A 22,264-nucleotide genomic window follows, 5' to 3' on the forward strand; every position below is an offset into this window, starting at 1 on the left:
TTTGCACCTCACGCTTCCTCGGCAAGGCCACCATCATAAACAAGGACCAGTCTTACCCCCGCCACTCCCTCTTCTCCGCTCTCCCATCAGGGGTCAAAATACCGAAATGTAAAGCGCACACCTCTAGATTCAGGGTCAGTTTCTTCCCAGCTGTTATCAGGCAACTGAACCATCCTACCAACAACTAGAGAGCGGTCCTGAGCTGCCATCTACCTCATTGGAGACCATCTGACTATCTTTAATCAGACTTTACAGGCCTTTTTCTTGCAGTAATTCACATTGTTCCCTTGATCATGTTTCCGTAAACTGTGGATGGCTCAATTGCAATCTGTGTTGTCCTTCCGCTGACTGGTTGGCAAGCAACATAGGTTTTTCACTATACCTCGGTACACGTGACAATAAACTGAACTCAACTCAAAATCCAAAAGAAATGATTTTAAACAGTGCCAGAGTTGTGAACATTTTACCATAGCATGGGCGGCACTATGTGGTAGAGCTACTGCCTTACAGCGCCAGCGATCCCAGGTTCGATCCTGTCGAACCGACGGGTGCTGTCTATACGGAGTTTTTACGTTCTCCCCATGACCTTTTTACGTTCTCCAGGATCTTCCGTTTCCTCCCGCACTCCAAAGACTTAGAGGTTTGTAGGTTAATCGGCTTGGTGTAATTGTAAATTGTCCCGAGTGTGTGTAGGATAGTGCTAGTGTGTGGGGATCGCTGGTTTGGAGGTTAATTGGCTCAGTATAAGTGTACAATTGCCCTGGGCGTGTGTAGGATAGTGTCAGGATTGCTGGTCGGTGCGGACTCGGTGGGCCGAAGGGCCCGTTTCCGTAACTGTATCCCTAAACTCATCTAAAACAATCGCCTTCTTTTTCTTTATTTGGCCGTCAGCATCAAGAACTTCACCCCTAAAGTAGGGAAGATGGAGACACACAGAGCGATTCGGCGAGCCTTTGACGTTTGGCAGAACGTAACTCCGCTGACCTTTGAAGAAATCGCCTACGACGAGCTGGGGAACAAGAAAAGGGACGTGGACATTACAATTATTTTTGCGTCTGGCTTCCATGGCGATAGCTCGCCCTTTGATGGAGAAGGTGGCTTCCTTGCACATGCTTATTTCCCGGGGCCTGGCATTGGCGGGGACACTCACTTCGACTCCGACGAGCCTTGGACGCTAGGAAACCCGAATCACGACGGTAAGAATCTGTTTCTCATATTTAATCTGCAGAGTTTGTTGAGGTTCCACATGCATGCACAGGCTTATTATACCCAGTATTGAAACAGCCATGACCAGGGCGGCACGCTGGCCTGGCGGGTAGAGTTGCTGCCTTACAGCGCCGGAGACCCGGGTTCGATCCCGACTATGGGTGCTTGTCTGTACGGAGTTTGTACGTTCTCCCTGTGACCTGAGTGTGTTTTCTAGAGATCTTTGGTTTCCTACCATACTCCAAAGATGTACAGGTTTGTAGGTTAATTGGCTTGGTGTAATTGTAAAACAAATTGCCCCTAGTGTGTGTAGGACAGTGTTAATGTGCAGGGATCACTGGTTGGCGCAGACTCGGTGGACCGAAGGGCCTGTTTTCATGCTGTATCTCGAAACTAAACTAAAAAACGTTCCATGGTTTGAATCACACTTGATGTTTATGTCATGCCTTGCAAACTGCGATGAAACGGATGTAAAAGGAGGACACAAAGTGAAGTGTTTAAGAAGGAACTGCAGATGCTGGAAAAATCGAAGGTAGATTAAAATTTACGGTGGGAACTCACTCTGGCCATGGAGGAGGCCCACGCCACAAAGGTCGGATTCGTAAATGGGAGGGGGAGTTGAACTGCTGAGCCACCGGGAGATCAGGTTGGTTATTGCAAACTGAGCAAAGGTGTTGGGCGAAGCGATCGCCAAGCCTACGCTTGGTCTCACTGATGTAGAGCAGCTGACACCTAGAGCAGTGGATGCAATAGATGAGGTTGGAGGAGATGCAGGTGAACCTCTGCTGCACCTGGAAAGACTGCTTAGGTCCTTGGATGGAGTCAAGGGGGGAGGTAAAGCGACAAATGCCAGGGGAGGGGGTGGTTTTGGTGGGATGGGACGAATTGACCAGGGATTACGGAGGGAGCTCCCCCTCCCCTGCTCCCCCTCCCCAGGGGAAAGCCGAAAGGGGAAGAGATGGGAAGATGTGGCCAGTGGTGGGATCAGCTGGTAGGGTGGAAGGTGAGAACAAGAGGGACTCTGCCCTTGTTACCAGTAGGGAGATGGGGAGTGAGAGCAGAGTTGTGCGGGGTATAGAAGAGACCCTGGTGAGAGCCTCATCTATAGTCGAAGAGGGGAACCCCCATTCACTAAAGAATGAGGACATCTCAGATGCCCAGGTGTGGAACACCTCATCCTGGGAGCAGATGCAGCGTAGACGGAGGAATTGGGAGTAGGGGATGGAGTCCTTACAGGAAGCAGGGTGGGAGGAAGTGAGTCCAGATAGCCATGGGAGTCAGTGGGTTTATAGTATATGTCGGTCTGTAGTCTGTTACCTGCGATGGAGATAGTGAGGTCTAGAAACGGTGGGGAGATGTCGGAACTGGTCCAGGTGAATTTGAGTGCCGGATGTAGCAATGTTACAAAATTTTGAGATTTAAAAAATCAAGTCTGCAATTTATCCCATCAGATAAAGCATAACAATAAGTTTAATTTGACACCTAATTCACTTTCATATCTCAAGTAATAAAAAAGTTATGGCCATGTTTATACTCGAAAATTAGCATCTTGTTCCCTATTGATTTTCTATGGACACAACAAAAATGCTGTGATCGTGGACAGTCAAAAGCCCGTAACCTTCTTAAAAATTAAGAGAACTGAATGAAATTTTCAGTTATCATAGATTGAAGCATTCTGAAACAAATATAAAATAATCTTACTTGGATGACCTGAAATTAAAGCATATAATTAGTTAGTTACCCAATTGTAGCTAATTTCAAACTTCAATTTACTAGATCTAAACATCTATCCATTTCTTAATAAATGATTAACATTTTTAAATAGCCCAAGTGTCCAAATAATATTCACAAATAATTCACAATAAAACATGATTTTTAAATCTCATTTACATCAATTTATAGGCCAAATGGAAGGAATTTAGTGTTCATTTGCTGTAAATAAAAGTCAATTTAAATCGGCTTTCTAGTGGGTTCCTGTGAACACGCTGGTTTAGAACGTTCACATTGCGCTGGATTTGTGCCCTCAAGTGCCCAGAAAAATACTGCGGGATATAAGGAGCCCAAAATGAACTACTCGCTATAGAAAACTTTAATAACAGGGTTATATACAAGCCCCATTTAATGTAAAAATAAGGTACATACCTTTAATTGTTTGCTTTATAAAACCTTGGGGCTGCGAGAGGTTGCGGAGTGAGAGAGTGATTTTTAAACTACTATAAATATTATACAAGGCCATAAAAACTAATAATACCTTTTGCGACGGAGTCTTTCAGCGATTTTCCGTTAATGATTTACTAGGCTGAACATTTTCGATTGGAACAGCCTAGTAAAAATCGCGTTTTAAACCCGCCCCCTCTAAACAGCGCCAAAATCGCGTACACGGGGTAGGGCAGATGCTCAGCCACGATTCAGGTAGGTTTTGTAACATACCTACCGGATGGAAGTTAGTCGTGAAATGGATGAAGTCAGCGAGTTGTGTGTGGGTGCAGGAGGTGGCACCAATGCAGTCGTCAATGTAGTGGAGGTAGAGTTCGAGGATAGGGCCACGGTACATCCCGAACAAGGATTGTTCGACGTACCCTACAAAGAGGCAGGCATAGCTAGGGCCCATGCGTGTGCCCGTAGCTACGCCTTGGATTTGGAGGAGATGGGAGGAGTCAAACGAAAAGTTGTTGCGGGTAAGGACCAGCTCTGCTAGGCGGAGGAGAGTATCGGTAAACGGGGATTGGTTGGTTCTGCGGTCGATTAAGAAACGGAGGGCTTTAAGAGGGTGGTGATTCTGTGGAATTCCTTGCCACAAGCGGCTGTGGAGGCCAAGTCAACAAATATTTTTAAGGTGGAGATTGACCAGTAAGGATGTCAAGGGGCGAAGGCAGGAGAATGGGGTTGAGAGGGAAAGATGATTGAATGACGGAGGAGACTTGATGGGCCGAATGGCCTAATTCTGCTCCTGGAACTTATGAAGTTCGGAACTCCTGACACCCCAGCACTTTGTTACTCTGGCACTTTGTGTCCTTTTGTGTAAACCAGCACCTGCAGTTCTTTGTTTCCACATACTTTAAAAGGTGGCTTGACCTTGCAGGTAGTTGATAAACCATATTAGGAATTGATCCTATAAATACATCAGACACTGACTGACTGGGTTACTTTTTAATCTTGAGGGACAACACTAAAATAAAGAGAAAACCCAGGCCACAGCTGCTTCATTTCAAAGGATGCTGTTCATTAAGATGCATTACCCTGACATCTCTTTGATGCCTACATTATCCATATATAGTCTCTTCCACAATTCACTTAACTGGGAGGCATTGCTGCATAGCCTGACCAGTTTAATTGATATATCAGAATAAGAAAGTCCATAAGGTCATGAGTAATAGGAGCAGAATTAGGCCATTCAGCCCATCTAGTCTACTCTGGCATTCAATCATGGCTGATATATATCGCTCCCTCCTAACCCCATTCTCCTACCTTCTCCCCATTGTCCCTGACACCCATACTAATCAAGAATCTATCCATCTCTGCCTTAAAAATATCCATTGGCTTGGCCTCCACAGCCGTCTGTGGCAAAGAATTCCACAGATTCACCACCCTTGGACTAAAGAAATTCCTTCTCATCTCCTTCCCAAAGGAATGTCCTTTAATTCTGAGGCTGTGACGTCTAGACCAAGACTCTCCACTCGTGGAAACATCCTCTCCACATCCACTCTATCCAAGCCTTTCACTATTCGGTAAGTTTCAATGAGGTCCCCCGTCATTCTTCTGAACTCCAGCGAGTACAGGCCTAGTGCCGTCAAACGCTCATCACAAGTCATCCCACACATTCCTGGGATCATTCTTGTAAACCTCCCCTGGACCCTCTCCAGCGCCAGCACATCCCTCTTCAGATATGGTGTTCAGTATTGCTCACAATACTCCAAATGCGGCCTGACCAAAGACCTATAGAGCCTCAGCATTACATCACTGTTTATGTACTCCAGCCCTCTTGAAATAAATGCTAGCGGTTTGACATGATGAAAAGCTTTTTACAAATTATTGCGCATGTTGATGTACCTGATATCTTTAGCCACAAGGGCCACATCTAGCTCCCTCTTAAATATAGTCAATGAACTGGCCTCAACTACCTTCTGTGGCAGATAATTCCAGAGATTCACCACTCTCTGTGTGAAAAATGTTTTTCTCATCTCGGTCCTAAAAAATTTCCCCCTTATCCTTAAACTGTGACTTCCACAACATCGGGACAATCTTCCTGCATCTAGCCTGTCCAACCCCTTAAGAATACTCCAATCCTTGGATAATGTATAATTTTATACATTTATTTTACACCTCAACCCATACACTTCCTTTTCTCTGTATCTCCCTCTCACCTGACTCTGTCAGAAGAAGGGTCTCGACTTGAAACGTCACCCATTCTTTCTATCCAAAGATGCTGCCTATCCTGCTGAGTTACTTGGGCATTTTGCGTCTATCTTCGGTGTGAACCAGTATCTGTCGTTCCTTCCTACCTATTATTCTGCATGCGATTGGGATCACCTGCAGGAAGTCATGTTCAGAAATTCGTAAGTGCTAGTAGCAGAATTAGGCCGCTCACCCCATCAAGTCTCCTCCTCCATTCAATCATGGCTGATCTATCTCTCCATCCTAATCCCATTCTCCTGCCTTCTTCCTATAACCCCTGACACCCGAACTAATCAAGAACCTATCAATCTCTGCCTTAAAAATATCCATTGACTTGGCCTCCACATCCGTGCCAAGATCCAGTCAAACAAACATTAAAATAAAAAATGTGAAGCCATTAAGGTGTCATTATCCACGTAATAAAATGAAGTGAAGCGAGCTCGACACACACCGAACAACTACGTCCAACTAATAGCAGTGAGAAACAGTGCAAACTGATGACCTTGAGGAAAGCAAGAGACAAAGATCTGATCATCTCTACTGTGCAAAAGGGAATCTCTGTTGCACAGTGGCGCAGCGGTAGAGCTGCTGCCTTACAGCGCCAGAGAACCAGGTTCGACCTCGGGTGCTTGTCTGTACGGTGTTTGTACGTTCTCCCTGTGACCGCGACGGTTTTCTCCGGGTGATCCGGTTTCCTCCCACACTCGAAAGACGTGCGGGTTTGTAGGTGAATTCGACTCTGTAAATTGTACCTAGTGCGTAGGACAGAACTAGTGTTGCACGTTTAAACCGAAGGTAGACACGAAATGCTGGAGTAACTCAGCGGGACATGTGGCATCTCTGGATAGAAGGAACAGGTGACTTTTCGGATCGAGACCTTTCTTCGGACTGAATCAGGGGAGAGGGAGATACAGAGATAAGGAAAAGTAAGGTGTGAAAACGAGTTAAAGGAACATGTAGAATAGATCATTGTTAGCTAGGAGAAGGTAACAACAAAGCAAAGAGATTAAAAAAATGTAAACAAGGACAGTCAGTCTAGTCGGAGAACTGGTAAGGGGGGAGCGATGGAGAGAGACGGAAGGCATAGAAACATAGAAAATAGGTGCAGGAGTAGGCCATTCGGCCCTTCGAGCCTGCACGCCATTCAATATGATCATGGCTGATCATCCAACTCAGTATCCTGTACCTGCCTTTTCTCCATACCCCCTGATCCCTTTAGCCACAAGGGCCACATCTAACTCCCTCTTAAATATAGCCAATGAACTGGCCTCAACTACCTTCTGTGGCAGAGAATTCCAGAGCAAGGGTTACTTGAAGTTAGAGAAGTCAATATTCATACCGCTGGGGTGTAAGCTGCCCAAGCGAAATATGAGGTGCTGTTCCTCCAATTTTCGCTGGGCCTCACTCTGACAATGGAGGAGGCCCAGGACAGAAAGGTCAGTGTGGGAATGGGTGGAATTAAGGTGATTAGCAACTAGTTCCGCTGCCTGTTCCTCCAGCATTTTATGTCTATCTTTGGATAGAACTAGTGTATGGTTGATCGTTGGTCTGTTCAAACCTGGTGGGCCGAAGGGCCTGTTTCCACGCTTTATCTCTAAAAAAAAAAATCATCAGGTAAGAATGTTCAAAGGTACTATGTAGAAACCAGTCTAAAGAAGGGTTCTGACCCAAAACGTCACCTACTCTTTTTCCCAGGAGATGCTGCCTGGCCCGCTGAGTTACTCCAGCAATTTGTGTCTATCTTCGGTGTTATCCAACATTTATGGTTCCTCCCTACACAGTACAGATGCTGGTTTAGGACACAAAGTGTTGGAGTAACTCAGTGGATCCGGCAGCATCACTGGAGAACCTGACTAGATGACGTTAGACATTAGACTTTAGAGATAGTATGGAAACAGGCCCTTCAGCCGGTGTTGTGCCTGTGTGCTGGAGTAACTCAGCAGGTCAGGCAGCATCTCTGGAGAACATGGGTAGAAGAGGTTTCGGGTCAGGTCCCCTTCTTCAGATTGATGAGGCACGGGGCGAAAGCTGGAGGGAGGTGGTGGCAGCACAAAGTCGGGCAAGTGATAGGTGGATACAGGTGCAGGGGAATGCCTCTTTGCACCAGGGAGACCAATTGTAGATAGAAACACAGAGAATAGGTGCAGGAGGAGGCCATTCGGCCCTTCGAGCCAGCACCGCCATTCATTGTGATCATGGCAAACTTTTACGTCGAGCGCGGTCCACCAAGGCCTGCTGGTTATCCGGGTTGCAAACCATTTTAACTCCGCTTCCCATTCCCACACTGTCCCTTCTGTCCTGGGCCTCCTCCATTGCCAGAGTGAGGCCCAGCAGAAATTGGAGGAACAGCACCTTGTATTCTCCTCGGATTAGCTTATAACCAAATGGCATGAACGTTGAATTGTCCAATTTTAGGTAGGAATCTACAAATAACACCCCCCCCCCCCGCTTTCTCCTCCCCAGTTTTCTCCCATTCTAGATCCACACCCATTTCTCTCCGTCCTCCTCCCCCTGCCCCTTCCACCTCTCTTCCTGTTTAGTTTTGTTTCATTTTTCCATCTGCCACTTCTCTGCCCACTCTCCCAAGCTGTCCAAGTCCTTCTGCAAGAGTCCCTGCTTTCTCTACGCTACCTTCCCCTCCACCCTGTTTCGTATTATCCGCAAACTTGGCCACAAAGCCTTCAATATCGTCCTCATTGATGTCAAGTAATGCAAAGAAGAATGAATTGAGCAGAAAAATGTGGTCATTCTGGAGGCCACATTTCTGAGAGAGTTAGTTTAGCTCAGTTTAGAGATATATAGCGTGGGAAACAGGCCCTTCAGTCCACCGAGTCCGCACCGGCCATTAATATTACCCAACACACACTAGGAACAATTTTACATTTACATCAAGCCAATTAACCTGCAAACCTGTATGTCTTTGGAACGTGGGAAGAAACCGGAGGTCCCAGCGAAAACCCACCCAGGTCACGGGGAGAAAACACAAACTCCCTCCAGACAAGTCAGGATTGAAATCTGGTCTCGGGCATTGTAAGGCAGCAACTCTACTGTACACCATCTTTTTCTGCTTTCACAATTTGCACCTGTTCTATCCTCACCTCCTTAGCTCACCTTTTTTGTCTTTTGATTTCTGGCCTTTGTCTTACCTTTTGCCAAACCAAACCCTCATCACCTGTATTCACCTAACACTCCCCACCCAGGCCATGCCGTGCCTCCACCTCTGTTCTAGCTTTCCCCACCTCTTCCCCCCCGCCCCTTCCTGACCACATCAGTCTGAAGAAGGACCACGAACCGAAACGTCATCTATCCATGTTCTCCAGAGATGCTGCCTGATCCACTGAGTTACTCCAGCACTTTGTATCTATTGTTATGAACCAGCATCTGCAGTTCATAGAAACATAGAAAATAGGTGCAGGAGTAGGCCATTCGGCCCTTTGAGCCAGCACCGCCATTCAATATGATCACACGATACAATACGATTCGATAGAACATTACTTATCCCAGGATTATGCTAATCGTCATAAAAACACAAAATACATGAAACATGAAATTAAAGTGACGAGCGGAACAGATTGGGGATGTGCAAAGATCGGGGGGGGTGGGGGGGGGGGGGGTGAGAGTCACTCGGTCTACCCCATGACCGAAGGGGGAGGAATTGGATAACCACATCTCCTATGGCATTCTGTCCTGCATCTTGCTGGAACCAGCCTGTTGCTGAAGGTGCTCCTCAGGTTGACTAGTGTGTCCAAAATCATACAACATCAGTAAGTGTACTCATGCTAGTTCCTAGTGAAACCATTTCTATTGTATCTCTAGCAGTATCTCTACAGACCTGGGCAATTTGTGACATTAAGTGGCTAGAACTATACTAATGCCGCTGCAGTCTTTGCGCTGATTGCTCTTTTTCTGTTTTCTGTCTGCCTTGGATAAATAAGCACCAAACTTAATGTACGCAGAAGATATTTTAATTCCCTCAGTCTGAGGAAAGTAATCCCATGCTCCCTGTTATTAACTGAACTGATTGCTAGCTAGAGCACTCTGCTTTTTGTTGAGCTATCAGCTTCATTGTTGTCTCATTTCAAGGCCAATTACTCAATCTTGGTGGATGCTGAGTTACAAAGCAGATTGTGATTTTGAGATAAGCAATGGGAATGAAAGCAGAAAATGTAATTTTTTTTTAATGCACTGAAATGGAGAAAACTATTTCAGGCCATTGTCACTCAATAGTTCCTTGAAAGGTGCGTCACGGTGGCACAATAGTGGAGGTGCTGCCTCACAGCGTCAGAGACGATCTTGACTACGGGTGCTCTCCGTATGGAGTTTGACTTTCTCCCTGTGACCACGCAGGTTTTCTCCGGGTGCTCCGGTTTCCTCCCGTCTGCCTGACCAGCTGAGTTAAGGGCCTGTCCCACTTCGGAGACCTAAACAGCAGCCTCTGGTGACCTTGCCCGCCACACAAGGTCTCCATGAGGTCACAGGAGGTTTTGGTCACTCTCCCTAATGGTCGAAAGTGGTTTCCGCGTGGTCGAGGCTTCATCTAGGTTGCTGCTATTTTTTCATCATGATTCAAACCGGCCTCGACTAAAAATAGGTTGTTGCTGTTTTAAAAATCGATAATTTTTTAGTCGCAGGTCTAGTTGAAGCTGGTTTTCTTCATAATCGAGGAAGGTTTTCAACATATGCGTGGGAGGTGGTAGGAGGTTGCAGGTAACCTCGACCTTGATTTTTTTTTGGGTGGTGGGCAAGGTCACCAGAGGTTGCTGTTTAGGTCTCCTAAGTGTGACAGGCCTTTTACTCCAGCATTTTGTGCCTATCTAATGTGGGAATTAAGCCCAGCTTGTAAACTCAAGTTGCACGTGTGAAAGTCAGGGATGAGCTGTGTCAAAGAAACTACTGATCATTACATTTTGTTGGCATTTACCGTATATATTAAGTTGTTCTTGTAGTCCTTTCACGGATCAGTATCATTACATTATTGCCAAGAGTGAACAATACTCTTTCCTTCAAATACGGGCTATATCATAAGATCATAAAGTCATAAGTGATAGGAGTAGAATTAGGCCATTCAGCCCATCACGTCTACTCCGCCATTCAATCATGGCTGATATATCTCTCCCTCCTAACCCCATTCTCCTGTCTTTTCCCCATAATCTGACACCTGGACTAATCAAGAATCTATCTATCTCAGCCTTAAAAATATCCACTGATGCCTGCACAGCCTTCTGTGGCAAAGAATTCCCCGGATGAACCTTTTGGGAATCCTGGACCAGCACACCCAAGTCCCTTTGCGCCTCCGATTTCTGGATTCTCTCCCCATTTAGAAAATAGTCCAGGCCGTTATTCCTCCTACCAAAATGCATGACTCCACACTTTGCTACACTATATTCCATCTGCCACTTCTCCGCCCACTCTCCCAAGCTGTCCAAGTCCTTCTGCAGACTCCCTGCTTTCTCTACACTTCCTTCCCTTCTACCTAGTTTCGTATCATCCGCAAACTTGGCCACAAAGCCTTCAATATCATTCTCATTAATGTGAAGTAATGCAACGAAGAATGAAGTGAGCACAAAATTTGGTGTCGTTCTGGAGGCCACATTTCTGAGAGAGTTAGTTTACCTTAGTTTAAAGATATGTCATGGAAACAGGCCCTTCAGCCCATCGAGTCCGCACCGTCCAGTAATCCCCGGACATTAACACCACCCTACACACACTAGGGACAATTTTACATTTACACCAAGCCAATTAACCTACAAACCTGTACGTCTTTGGAGTGTGGGAAGAAACCGAAGATCTTGGAGAAAACCTACGCAGGTCACGGGGAGAACGTACAGTGCTGGATTTACGTATAAGCTAAACAAGCTATAGCTTAGGGCCCCCACTTTCTAGGGGGCCCCCCGAAAAATTTGATGGGCCTCGAGGTCTAGGGGGTCCTCTGGCCAAGGCAGAACACCTACCGTTCAACTCTGGGCGGCCCCCCTCTCTATCTCTCTCTCTCCATCTCCCCCCGCTATCCGTGTCCGGGCCGCCGGGCTCCGCTCGCTCCTCATCCACCGGCACGGCAGGCCGCCTTGCGCATGCGCACAACCACGGCCAGCACATCATCTGCCACCCTGCGCATGCGCACTGCAACGGCAACTGGTCGGCGCTGGGCACTTTCTCCCTCGCTTTGAATTGTGGGAGATTTGGCCACCATGGCTGTCCGGTCGTTGGGGGCCTCACAAGTGGAACAGCTTAGGGCCTCTCTTCATCTAAATCCGGCACTGGAGATGTACATACTCCGTACAGACAAGCACCCGTGACCAGGATCGAACCCGGGTCTCTGGCGCTGTAAGACAGCAACTCCACTGCTGCACCACCGAAAGGTATCAAGTTAGAACACCATTGGCAGATTTCGGTTTTGCAATATAGTTACCCGCCTTGGAGTGGGGACATGAAATATAATCTGTCTGAGTACAAGAAGAACGAAAGATTAAGTTTCCAGAATTATTGCTAATAAGCTTGTATTCTCAGATGATAACCACAACACCAATTTGATAAGCAATATCAATGTATCAATAATAAGCCACAAGGATCTGCAAAACTACCAGCCAACAATCATGCCAATTTGTGGGTACTTTTCAACAGCATAACAGAGTTAGACCATCAAAACTGAAATACAGGAAATGTCCACAAGTTACTGGAGTAGAATTAGGCCATTCGGCCCATCGAGTCTACTTGCTATTCAATCATGGACAGACAACCCGAAATGTTGTCTGTCCATTTGTCTGGGCTTATATTCACTGGAATTTAAAAGGATGAGAGGATATCTTATAGAAACATAAAATTCTTAAGGGACTGGACAGGCTAGATGCAGGAAAAATGTTCTCAATTGTTGGGGGAGTCCAAAACCAGGGGTCACGGTTTAAGAATAAGGGGTAGGCCATTTAGGACTGAGATGAGGAAAAACCTTTTCACCCAGAGAGTTGTGAATCTGTGGAATTCTCTGCCACAGAAGGCAGTGGAGGCCAATTCACTGGATGTATTCAAGAAAGAGTTAGATTTAGCTCTTTGGGCTAACGGAATCAAGGGATATAGGGAGAAAGCCGGAACAGACTACTGATTGTGGAGAATCAGCCATGATCATATTGAATGGCGGTGCTGGCTCTAAGGGCCAAATGGCCTACACCTGCACCTATTTTCTATGTTTCTATGTTTAATTTCCCTCCACAGAGGCTGCCTTGCCCGCTGACTTCCTCCAGCACTTTGTTTTAGGACCTGTTGATCAGTCATAGAGTGATATTGTGTGGAAACAGGCTCTTCGGCCCAACTCGCCCACACCACCACCGATGTCCCACTTGCCTGCGCTTGGTCCATATACCTCCAAACCTGTCCTATCAATGTATCTGTCTAACTGTTTCTTAAACAATGGGATAGTCCCAGCCTCAACTATCTGCTCTGGCAGCTCGTTCCATACACCCACACTGTGTGGAAAAAGTTATCCCTCAGATTCCTATTAACTCTTCTCCCCTTCACCTTGAACCTATGTCCTCTGGTCCTCGATTCCCCTACCCTGGGCAAAAGACTCTGAGCATCTACCCGATCTCACCAACGTCTTGTACAACTGCAACATGATCTCCCAACGTCTGTATTCAATACTCTGACTAATGAAGGCCAAAGTGCCAAAAGCCTTTTTGACTACCTTATCTACCTGCGACTCGATCTCCAAGGAACCATGCACCTGTACTCCTGGATCCCTCTGCTCTACAACACTACCCAGAGACCTGCCATTTATCGTTGGGTCCTGCCTTTGTTCGGCATCCCAAAATGCAACACCTCACACTTCTCTGTATTAAATTCCATCAACCATTCCTCCGCCCATCTGGCCAATCGATCCAGATCCTGCTGCAACCTTTCACAACCATCTTCACTATCTGCAAAACCACTAATCAGCAAACTGTGTCATCAGCAAACTTGCTAATCGTGCCCTGTATGTTCTCATCCAAGTCATTGATCAGTGTGGGCAAGTTGGGCCAAAGGGCCTGTTTCCATGCTGAATGACTACGACTCAGGGACAGCATCACTGTTCTTCATCTGGTAGAGCTGGACAGGAGCATATACAGTATACAGCTTGACTTTTATGCCGTTGCAATGTAGTGACATTTATTGTCTACCAGGCAGCAAGGAACTGCAGATGCTGGCTTACATTTTTTTAAAGTGCTGGGCTGGAGACTCTGCGTCTACCCGATCTATTCTTCTCATGATTTGATATAACTCATCATCCCTAGATATTCATAACGATGATTGTATTGAATAGATGTGTCAGCTACGTTTAATTTTTTTTAAATCTTTCCTACAAAAAAACGATGAAATCCAATTAATTGTTCTCAAGATCATACTTCATATCAGTACTGACTAGAAGCAACAGATAGTTATTACTAGTATAGACAATTCAATCATATGTGCTTTTTTTTGTTCATAATTACCATTGATTCTCTTTCTTTCGTTTTAATTAGACTGAGATATTGAATATCACACTTTGTTGTAGAGTGGAGTAGTTCATACTATGTTGCTTATGTTACTTCATTAATTATCATTTATAATTTGGAGAGTGCTCAGCTGTTTTTCCTCACAGTGGCAATTGTGGCCAGACACGCTAGAGGCAGGAAACATGTTCCAGATGTTGGTGGAGTCCAGAACCAGGGGCCACAGTTTAAGAATAAGGGGAAGGCCATTTAGAATGGAGACGAGGAAAAACTTCTTCACCCAGCGAGTTGTGAATCTGTGGAATTGCCTGCCTCAGAAGGCAGTGGAGGCAAATTATCTGTATGCTTTCAAGTACGTTAGATGGACCTCTTAAAGATAGCGGAGTCAAAGGATATGGGGAGAAGGCAGGAACCGGGTACTGATTGTGGATGATCAGCCATGATCACATTGAATGGCAGTGCTGTCTCGAGGGGCCGAATGGCCTACTCCTGCAGCTATTGTCTATTCTATTGCAACTGAGGAGGGAAAGAGTTGGAAACATGTACAAGGTGCAGCTTTTTCTTTAGTTTGATAGCAACACATAAGTGCAGCCATGCAGAGTGAAGGCACACGAGTGCTAACGACCTTATCACCGATCATTAGCAGGCTGTTCGGCCCAACTAGCCCACACCAACCAACATGTCCCATCTGCACTAGTCCCACCTGCCTGCATTTCCCACATATCCCTCTAAACCAGTCTGATTCAAGTACCTGCCTAATTATTTCTTAAACATTGCAATAGTCCCTGCCTCAACGACCTCCTCTGGCAGCTCGTTCCATACGCCCAGCACTCTTTGTGTGAAAAAATTAAACCTCTCAGTTTCCTATTAAAACTTTCCCCCTTCACATAGAAACATAGAACATAGAAAAACAGTTCTATGTTTCCATGTGAAGGGGAAAAGATTTAAAAGGAATCACCAATTCACCTCTGGTTATCGATTCTCTTACTCTGGGCAAGAGACTCTGTGCGTCTACCCGATCTATTCCCAAATAGATCGCACAGTTTAAGAATAAGGAGTAAGCCATTTAGAACGGAGACGAGGAAACACTTTTTCTCACACAGAGTTGTGAGTCTGTGGAATTCTCTGCCTCAGAGTGCGGTGGAGGCGGGTTCTCTGGATGCTTTCAAGAGAGATCTAGATAGGGCTCTTAAAAATAGCGGAGTCAGGGGATATGGGGAAAAGGCAGGAACGGGGTACTGATTGGGGATGATCCCGGTGCTGGCTCGAAGGGCCGAATGGCCTACTCCTGCACTTATTGTCTATTGTCTATTGTCAAATAATTGGGACAAATGGGAAATTGACTGCACGGAAGAGTGACACATGGGAATCTTGCTCCTTACACAGGAGTTTGGTGATTGTCAAATGGAGACTGCGTGTTGTGCTGTTGTTCATTGCATAGTGTGATAGCTGAATCATTTGCCAGTAACTTAGCTATTAGTCACGAAGATCACTCCCTTTTGGATTGAGCTAATTAGCGACTAAACAATTCAGTTAATTCCTTTGGAGAAAACTGCAGTCTCTTCGAGCGTTATTGAGCATCCCAGTGAAATAGCATCTGCTATCGAGGAGAATGAGTCCCTCAGACAGCCGAACCCCCTCTCAAACGGAGGTCTTCATGTGTGTGATGATGATACTTTAATGTCACTGGGCACCTAGGTAGAGTGAAATTCTTTGTTCTTCCAAACAAAGTACACAAAGACGTCACCACAAAGACACCTGAAAAAGTTACAAAAAGTACTGTGTAGGAAGGAACTGCAGATGCAGGTTTGCACTGAAGCCAGAAGCAAAATGCTGGAGTAACTCAGCGGGACAGGCAGCATCTCTAGAGAGAAGGAATAGTTCTGAAGAAGGGTCTCGCCCGAAGCGTCACCCATTCCTTCTGTCCCGAGATGCTGCCTGTGCTGTTGAGTTACTCCATAACAAAAAGTACTCATCCCTTCTCCATTTCCCCCCCCCCCCCCCCCTGTCCCCACCCCAGCCAAGTCCCCAGATGGGGTTAGGAGGGAAAGATCAGCCACGGTTGAATGGCGGAGTAGACTTGATGGGCCGAATGGCCTAATTCTGCTCCTATCACATGAACGTAGGGAGGGTAAAAAAAAAATATAGCATTCATTACGTTCTGTTAATGCAATGCCCTTGCTGATAATAGTCACTGAAGAACCCTTTGGAGAAATAACAAAACGCTGCAGAAGTATAGCAACAGGCCCAAATCTCACATTTGAGCATTAGCATTGACAATTCACTGCTTTAGATAATAAATGATGATGGTCAAACATAATGAACAGTATAAATAACACGACACCACTCGCTCTTTTGGATGGATTGTAAATATTCTACATCATTCCCGGCCTGCGCGGTGGCACAGCGGTAGAGTTGCTGCGTTTGCAGTGCTTTCAGCGCCGGAGACCCAGGTTCGATCCCGACTACGGGTGCTGTTCTGTATGGAGTTTGTACGTTCCTCCCGTTACCACGTGGGTTTTCTCTGAGATCTTCGGTTTCCGCCCACACTCGTATAGGTTTTTAGGTTCATTGGCTTGGTGTATGTGTAGGATCGCTGGGCGACGCAGACTCGGTGGGCCGAAAGGCCTGTTTCCACGCTGTATCAATAAACAAAACTAAACTAAATCATTCCTATGTAGTAAGTCTCATGGGATTGCTAGTGTATTGAATGATTGAACTAATAGTCAGTTTAGGACAGCACAACGGTGAGTTACTGCTTTACAGCCACAGAGACCCGGATTTAATCCTGACTACGGGTGCTGTCTGCACGGAGTTTGTATGTTCCCCCTGTTACTGTGTGGATTTTCTCCGGGTGCTCCGGATTCAATAGACAATAGACAATAGGTGCAGGAGTAGGCCATTTGGCCCTTCGAGCCAGCACCGCCATTCAATGTGATCATGGCTGATCATCCCCAATCAGTGCCCCGTTCCTGCCTTCTCCCCATAATCCCCTGACTCCGCTATTTTTAAGAGCCCGATCTAGCTCTCTCTTGAAAGCCTCCAGAGAACCTGCCTCCACCCCCCTCTGAGGCAGAGAATTCCACAGACAGGCAGAGAATTCCACAGATTCCTCCCAGATTCCAAAGATGTGTAAGATTGGAGGTTAATTGGCTTCTGTAAATTGCCCCCAGTGTACAGGATGGAACTAGTGAATGGGTGATTATTGGTCGGCGCGGACTTGGTGGGCCGAAGGGCCTGTTTGCACGCTGCATCTCTAAACTAATAGCCAGTGTCTAGCATTCGTGGATATCCATGACAATAATCTATGCAGGGCTCTGATCTTACTTTGGTATGAAAGATGAGACCATAAAGGATTGAGATGAAAAGTTGATATATTTACTGGTTTCTCCGGCTCAGTTATTGAAGAGGGAAATTTATCCCAATATAATTTTGAGTGCATTGTGACAAGTCTTCATTGATTAATAGAGCTCTGCGTATTTTCTTGGTGAATCCAGATAAAGCAGAGATATTATTTATGTATTTAGATCCACAGAGCTTTCTTTAATATAAATACAGAACATGTTTGGTTTAGTTTAGAGGTACAACGCAGAAACAGGCCCTTCGGCCCACCGAGCCACGCCGACCAGCGATCCCCGCACACTAAGGCTAAGTACAATTTTGTTGTTTTACCAAGCCAATTAACCTACAAAACTGTACGCCTTTGGAGCGTGGGAGGAACCCGGAGATTGTGGAGAAAACCCACGCAGGTCACAGGGAGAAAGTACAAACTCGGTACAGACAGCACCCATAGTCGGGATGGAACCCGGGTCTCTGGTGCAGTAAGGCAGCAACTCTATCGCTGCGCCACCGTGCCACTCAGCAGGTCAGCCAGTCAGCATCTAAGCAAGGGTTGGAATAAATGATCTAGGTCTAACGATGTTTATCAGAACTAGCATAGCGAAAAGAAGTTAGTTTTAAGTTGCAGAGGGAATATCTTTGAGAGAGTGAGGTCAGGGGTAAAATGTGGAGGTCATAGCATTGTAAATATGATAATAATTTAGTTCAGTTCCATTTATTGTCACGTGTATCGAGGTACAATTTAAAGGTTTTGTTACGTGCAAAAAACAGTCAGCGGAAAGACATTACATGATTGCAATCGAGCCATTCACAGTGTATGGATCCACGATAATGACGTTTCGAAAACGTAGAAAACATAGACAATAGGTGCAGGAGTAGGCCATTCGGCCCTTCGAGCCAGCACCGCCTTTCAATCTGATCGTGGCTGATCATCCACAATCAGTACCCCATTCCTGCCTTCTCCCCATACCCCTTGATTCCGCTAGCCCTAAGAGGTCTATCTAACTCCCTCTTGAATGCATCCAGTGAACCGGTCTCCACTGCCTTCTGAGGCAGAGAATTCCACAGATTCACAACTCTCTGCGTGAAAAAATGTTTCCTCATCTCAATTCCAAATGGCCTACCCCTTATTCTTAAACTGTGGCCCCTGGTTCTGGATTCCCCCAACATCGGGAACATGTTTCCTGCACCTAGCCTGCCCAATCCCTTAAGAATTTTATATGCATCCACGATTTCTGGAGTCATCTCCTTGCATACCCTGGGATGCAGACCGCCAGGCCCTGAGGATTTATCAGCCTTCAGTCCCATCAGTCTACCCAACATCATTTCCTGACTAATGTGACTTTCCTTCAGTTCCTACGTCACCCCAGATCCTCTGTCCCCTAGTACATCAGGTAGATAGTTTGTGGGTACACAAAAAAGCTGGAGAAACTCAGCGGGTGCAGCAGCATCTATGGAGCGAAGGAAATAGGCAACGTTTCGGGCCGAAACCCTTCTTCAGACTGGAATAGGCAACGTTTCGGGCCGAAACCCTTCTTCAGACTGGATAGTTTGTGTCCTTCTTAGTGAAGACAGAACCAAAGTACCTGTTCAACTCGTCTGTCCTTGTTACCTATAATAAATTCACCTGTGTCTGTCTTCAAGGGACTCACACTTGTCTTAACTAATCTTTTCCTCTTCACATACCTAAAGAAGCTTTTACTACCCTCCTTTATATTGTTGGCTAGCTTGCCTTCGTACTTCATCTTTTCTCCCCATATAGCCTTTTTAGTTATCTTCCATTGTTCTTTAAAAGTGTCCCAATCCTCTGGCTTTCCGCTCATCTTTGCTATGTTATATGTCTTCTCTTTTACTGTCCTTGATTTCCCTTGTCAGCCACAGTCGCCTCTTACTCCCCTTAGAATCTTTCTTCCTCTTTGGAATGAAATGATCCTGCATCTTCTGGATTATTCCCAGCGGAGCATTTAGTGCAAAGTAAAGCCAGTAAAGTCTGCTCAATGATAGTCCGTGGTCACCAATGGCATAAATAGTAGTTCAGGACTTCTCTCTAGTTGTGGTAGGATGGTTCAGTTGCCTGATCACAGCTCTCCACAGCATGGTTCAGATAGGTCCAGAAGCAGCAATAAATTGTGTCGGAAGGAACTGCAGATGCTGGTTTAAACCGAAGATAGACACAAAATGCTGGAGTAACTCAACCAGGACAGGCAGCATCTCAGGAGAGAAGGAATAGGTGACGTTTTGGGTCGAGAAAAATGGTCTGAAGAAGGGTCTTCACCAGAAACGTTACCTATTCCTTCTCTCCAGAGATGCTGCCTGTCACGCTGAGTTACTCCAGAATTTTGTGTCTACCTATAAGCAGTTATAAATTCCTAGATAACAGATCATGAGATGCAGGTAAGTCAGAAATCCAAGCAGGCCCTATCATGTTCAATATTGTCCATAATTCACAGTGAGAATTCTAAATCTCTTTGGTGTATCCACAGATGTTGAAACAAGGGGATTACTCTTGTCCTGTTTTCCTCCAAGATAAGGTTTCTGCAATGGTCATTTTTCTCCAACTGACCCAATATTACCATGGTAACAGGATCCCCTTCAAGGATGTTATATCAGTTACTGCACTTGGCTAAAGGCGCATTATATTCTCTCAGTTCTTCCTCCGCACTTGGCTTAAGATATGGTCAGGATACAATCTAAATGATTCCAGCATAGGGAGCAACATGAAATCTTCCACATCTCTTTAAAATAGAAAGCAGTTAACTTTTCAACGAAAAAATGTACACATGCCAAGTTTTTACTAATGTAAGCACTTAATGCATAACAAGTTTTGAATATACAAGCAACATTATAAATCAATTACAGACACAAAATACTGGAGTAATTCAGCGGATGTAACTAGTAGCGTGGATAGGGGAGAACCAGTGGATGTGGTGTATCTGGACTTCCAGAAGGCTTTCGACAAGGTCCCACATAAGAGATTAGTATACAAACTTAAAGCACACGGCATTGGGGGTTCAGTATTGATGTGGATAGAGAACTGGCTGGCAAATAGGAAGCAAAGAGTAGGAGTAAACGGGTCCTTTTCACAATGGCAGGCAGTGACTAGTGGGGTACCGCAAGGCTCAGTGCTGGGACCCCAGCTATTTACAATATATATTATTAATCTGGATGAGGGAATTGAAGGCAATATCTCCAAGTTTGCGGATGACACTAAGCTGGGGGGCAGTGTTAGCTGTGAGGGGGATGCTAGGGGACTGCAAGGCGACTTGGATAGGCTGGGTGAGTGGGCAAATGTTTGGCAGATGGAGTATAATGTGGATAAATGTGAGGTTATCCATTTTGGTGGCAAAAACGGGAAAGCAGACTATTATCTAAATGGTGGCCGATTGGGAAAGGGGGAGATGCAGCGAGACCTGGGTGTCATGGTACACCAGTCATTGAAGGTAGGCATGCAGGTGCAGCAGGCAGTAAAGAAAGCGAATGGTATGTTAGCTTTCATTGCAAAAGGATTTGAGTATAGGAGCAGGGAGGTTCTACTGCAGTTGTACAGGGTCTTGGTGAGACCACACCTGGAGTATTGTGTACAGTTTTCGTCTCCAAATCTGAGGAAGGACATTATTGCCATAGAGGGAGTGCAGAGACGGTTCACCAGACTGATTCCTGGGATGTCAGGACTGTCTTATGAAGAAAGACTGGATAGACTTGGTTTATACTCTCTAGAATTTAGGAGATTGAGAGGGGATCTTATAGAAACTTACAAAATTCTTAAGGGGTTGGACAGGCTAGATGCAGGAAGATTGTTCCCGATGTTAGGGAAGTCCAGGACAAGGGGTCACAGCTTAAGGATAAGGGGGAAATCCTTTAAAAACCGTGATGCGAAGACCTTTTTTAACACAGGGAGTGGTGATTCGCTGGAACTCTCTGCCACAAAGGGTAGTTGAGGCCAGTTCATTGGCTATATTTAAGAGAGAGTTAGATGTGCCCCTTGTGGCTAAGGGGATCAGGGGGTATGGAGAGAAGGCAGGTACGGGATACTGAGTTGGATGATCAGCCATGATCATATTGAATGGCGGTGCAGGCTCGAAGGGCCGAATGGCCTACTCCTGCACCTAATTTCTATGTTCTATGTTTCTATGAATGGTGGTACTGGCACGAAGGGCCGAATGGCCTTCTCCTGCACCTATTGTCTGTTGCCATTCACTCACGCCTGATCTATCACTCCCTGTTAACTCCATTCTCCTACCTTCCACCCATAACCCCCGACACCCGTACTAGTCAAGAATCTCGCAATCTCTGCCTTAAAAAGATCCATTGACTTGGCCTCCACAGCGTTCTGTGGCAATTCCGTGACATAAGCAGCCAACCCAAAATAATTTGGAAATATTGTCTTAATTTTCTGAAATGTTTCCATTTGGGTTCAGTGGTTGGTGGGTTAACATGAGGAAGCTGGAGGATGAGAAACATCCTGTTCAATCTTCAGGCTCTGCTGGGTGAACAAAGATCATCTGGTACTTATGTCATGGTTCACTCGCCCAACCATGCTCAATTGAACCCACTGAAACCATTGACACTTACAGAATAATGAAAGGCTTAAATAGAGTGGATGTGGCAAGGATGTTTCCACTGGTGGGAGAGTCTAGGACCAGAGGTCATAGGCTCAGAATTAAAGGGCGCTCTTTTAGAAAGGAGGTGAGGAGGGACTTCTTTAGTCAGAGGGTAGTTAATCTGTGGCACTCATTGCCAAGAGGCCAAGTCAGTGGATATTTTTAAGGCAGAGATAGAGAAATTCTTGAATAGAACGGGTGTGAAGGGTGATGGAGGGGAGGCAGGAAAATGGGATTAGGAGACAGAGATCAGCCATGATTGAA

The 22,264-nt window shown here is 45.8% G+C and overlaps 1 protein-coding gene across 3 annotated transcripts in view; it reads left to right on the forward strand.

Annotated features, from left to right (window-relative positions):
• LOC129696137 (matrix metalloproteinase-16-like) overlaps nt 1-22,264 on the forward strand; it is a 208,985-nt gene that overhangs the window by 108,550 nt on the left and 78,171 nt on the right. For all 3 annotated transcript variants that reach the window (XM_055633637.1, XM_055633636.1, XM_055633639.1), the window contains one exon: nt 892-1,196. In XM_055633637.1, the coding sequence (XP_055489612.1) occupies nt 892-1,196 (305 nt within the window). The remainder of the gene's footprint in view (nt 1-891; nt 1,197-22,264) is intronic.

This window comes from Leucoraja erinacea, chromosome 4 (genome assembly GCF_028641065.1).
Source record: "Leucoraja erinacea ecotype New England chromosome 4, Leri_hhj_1, whole genome shotgun sequence".
In the NCBI taxonomy this organism is placed as follows: domain Eukaryota; kingdom Metazoa; phylum Chordata; class Chondrichthyes; order Rajiformes; family Rajidae; genus Leucoraja; species Leucoraja erinaceus.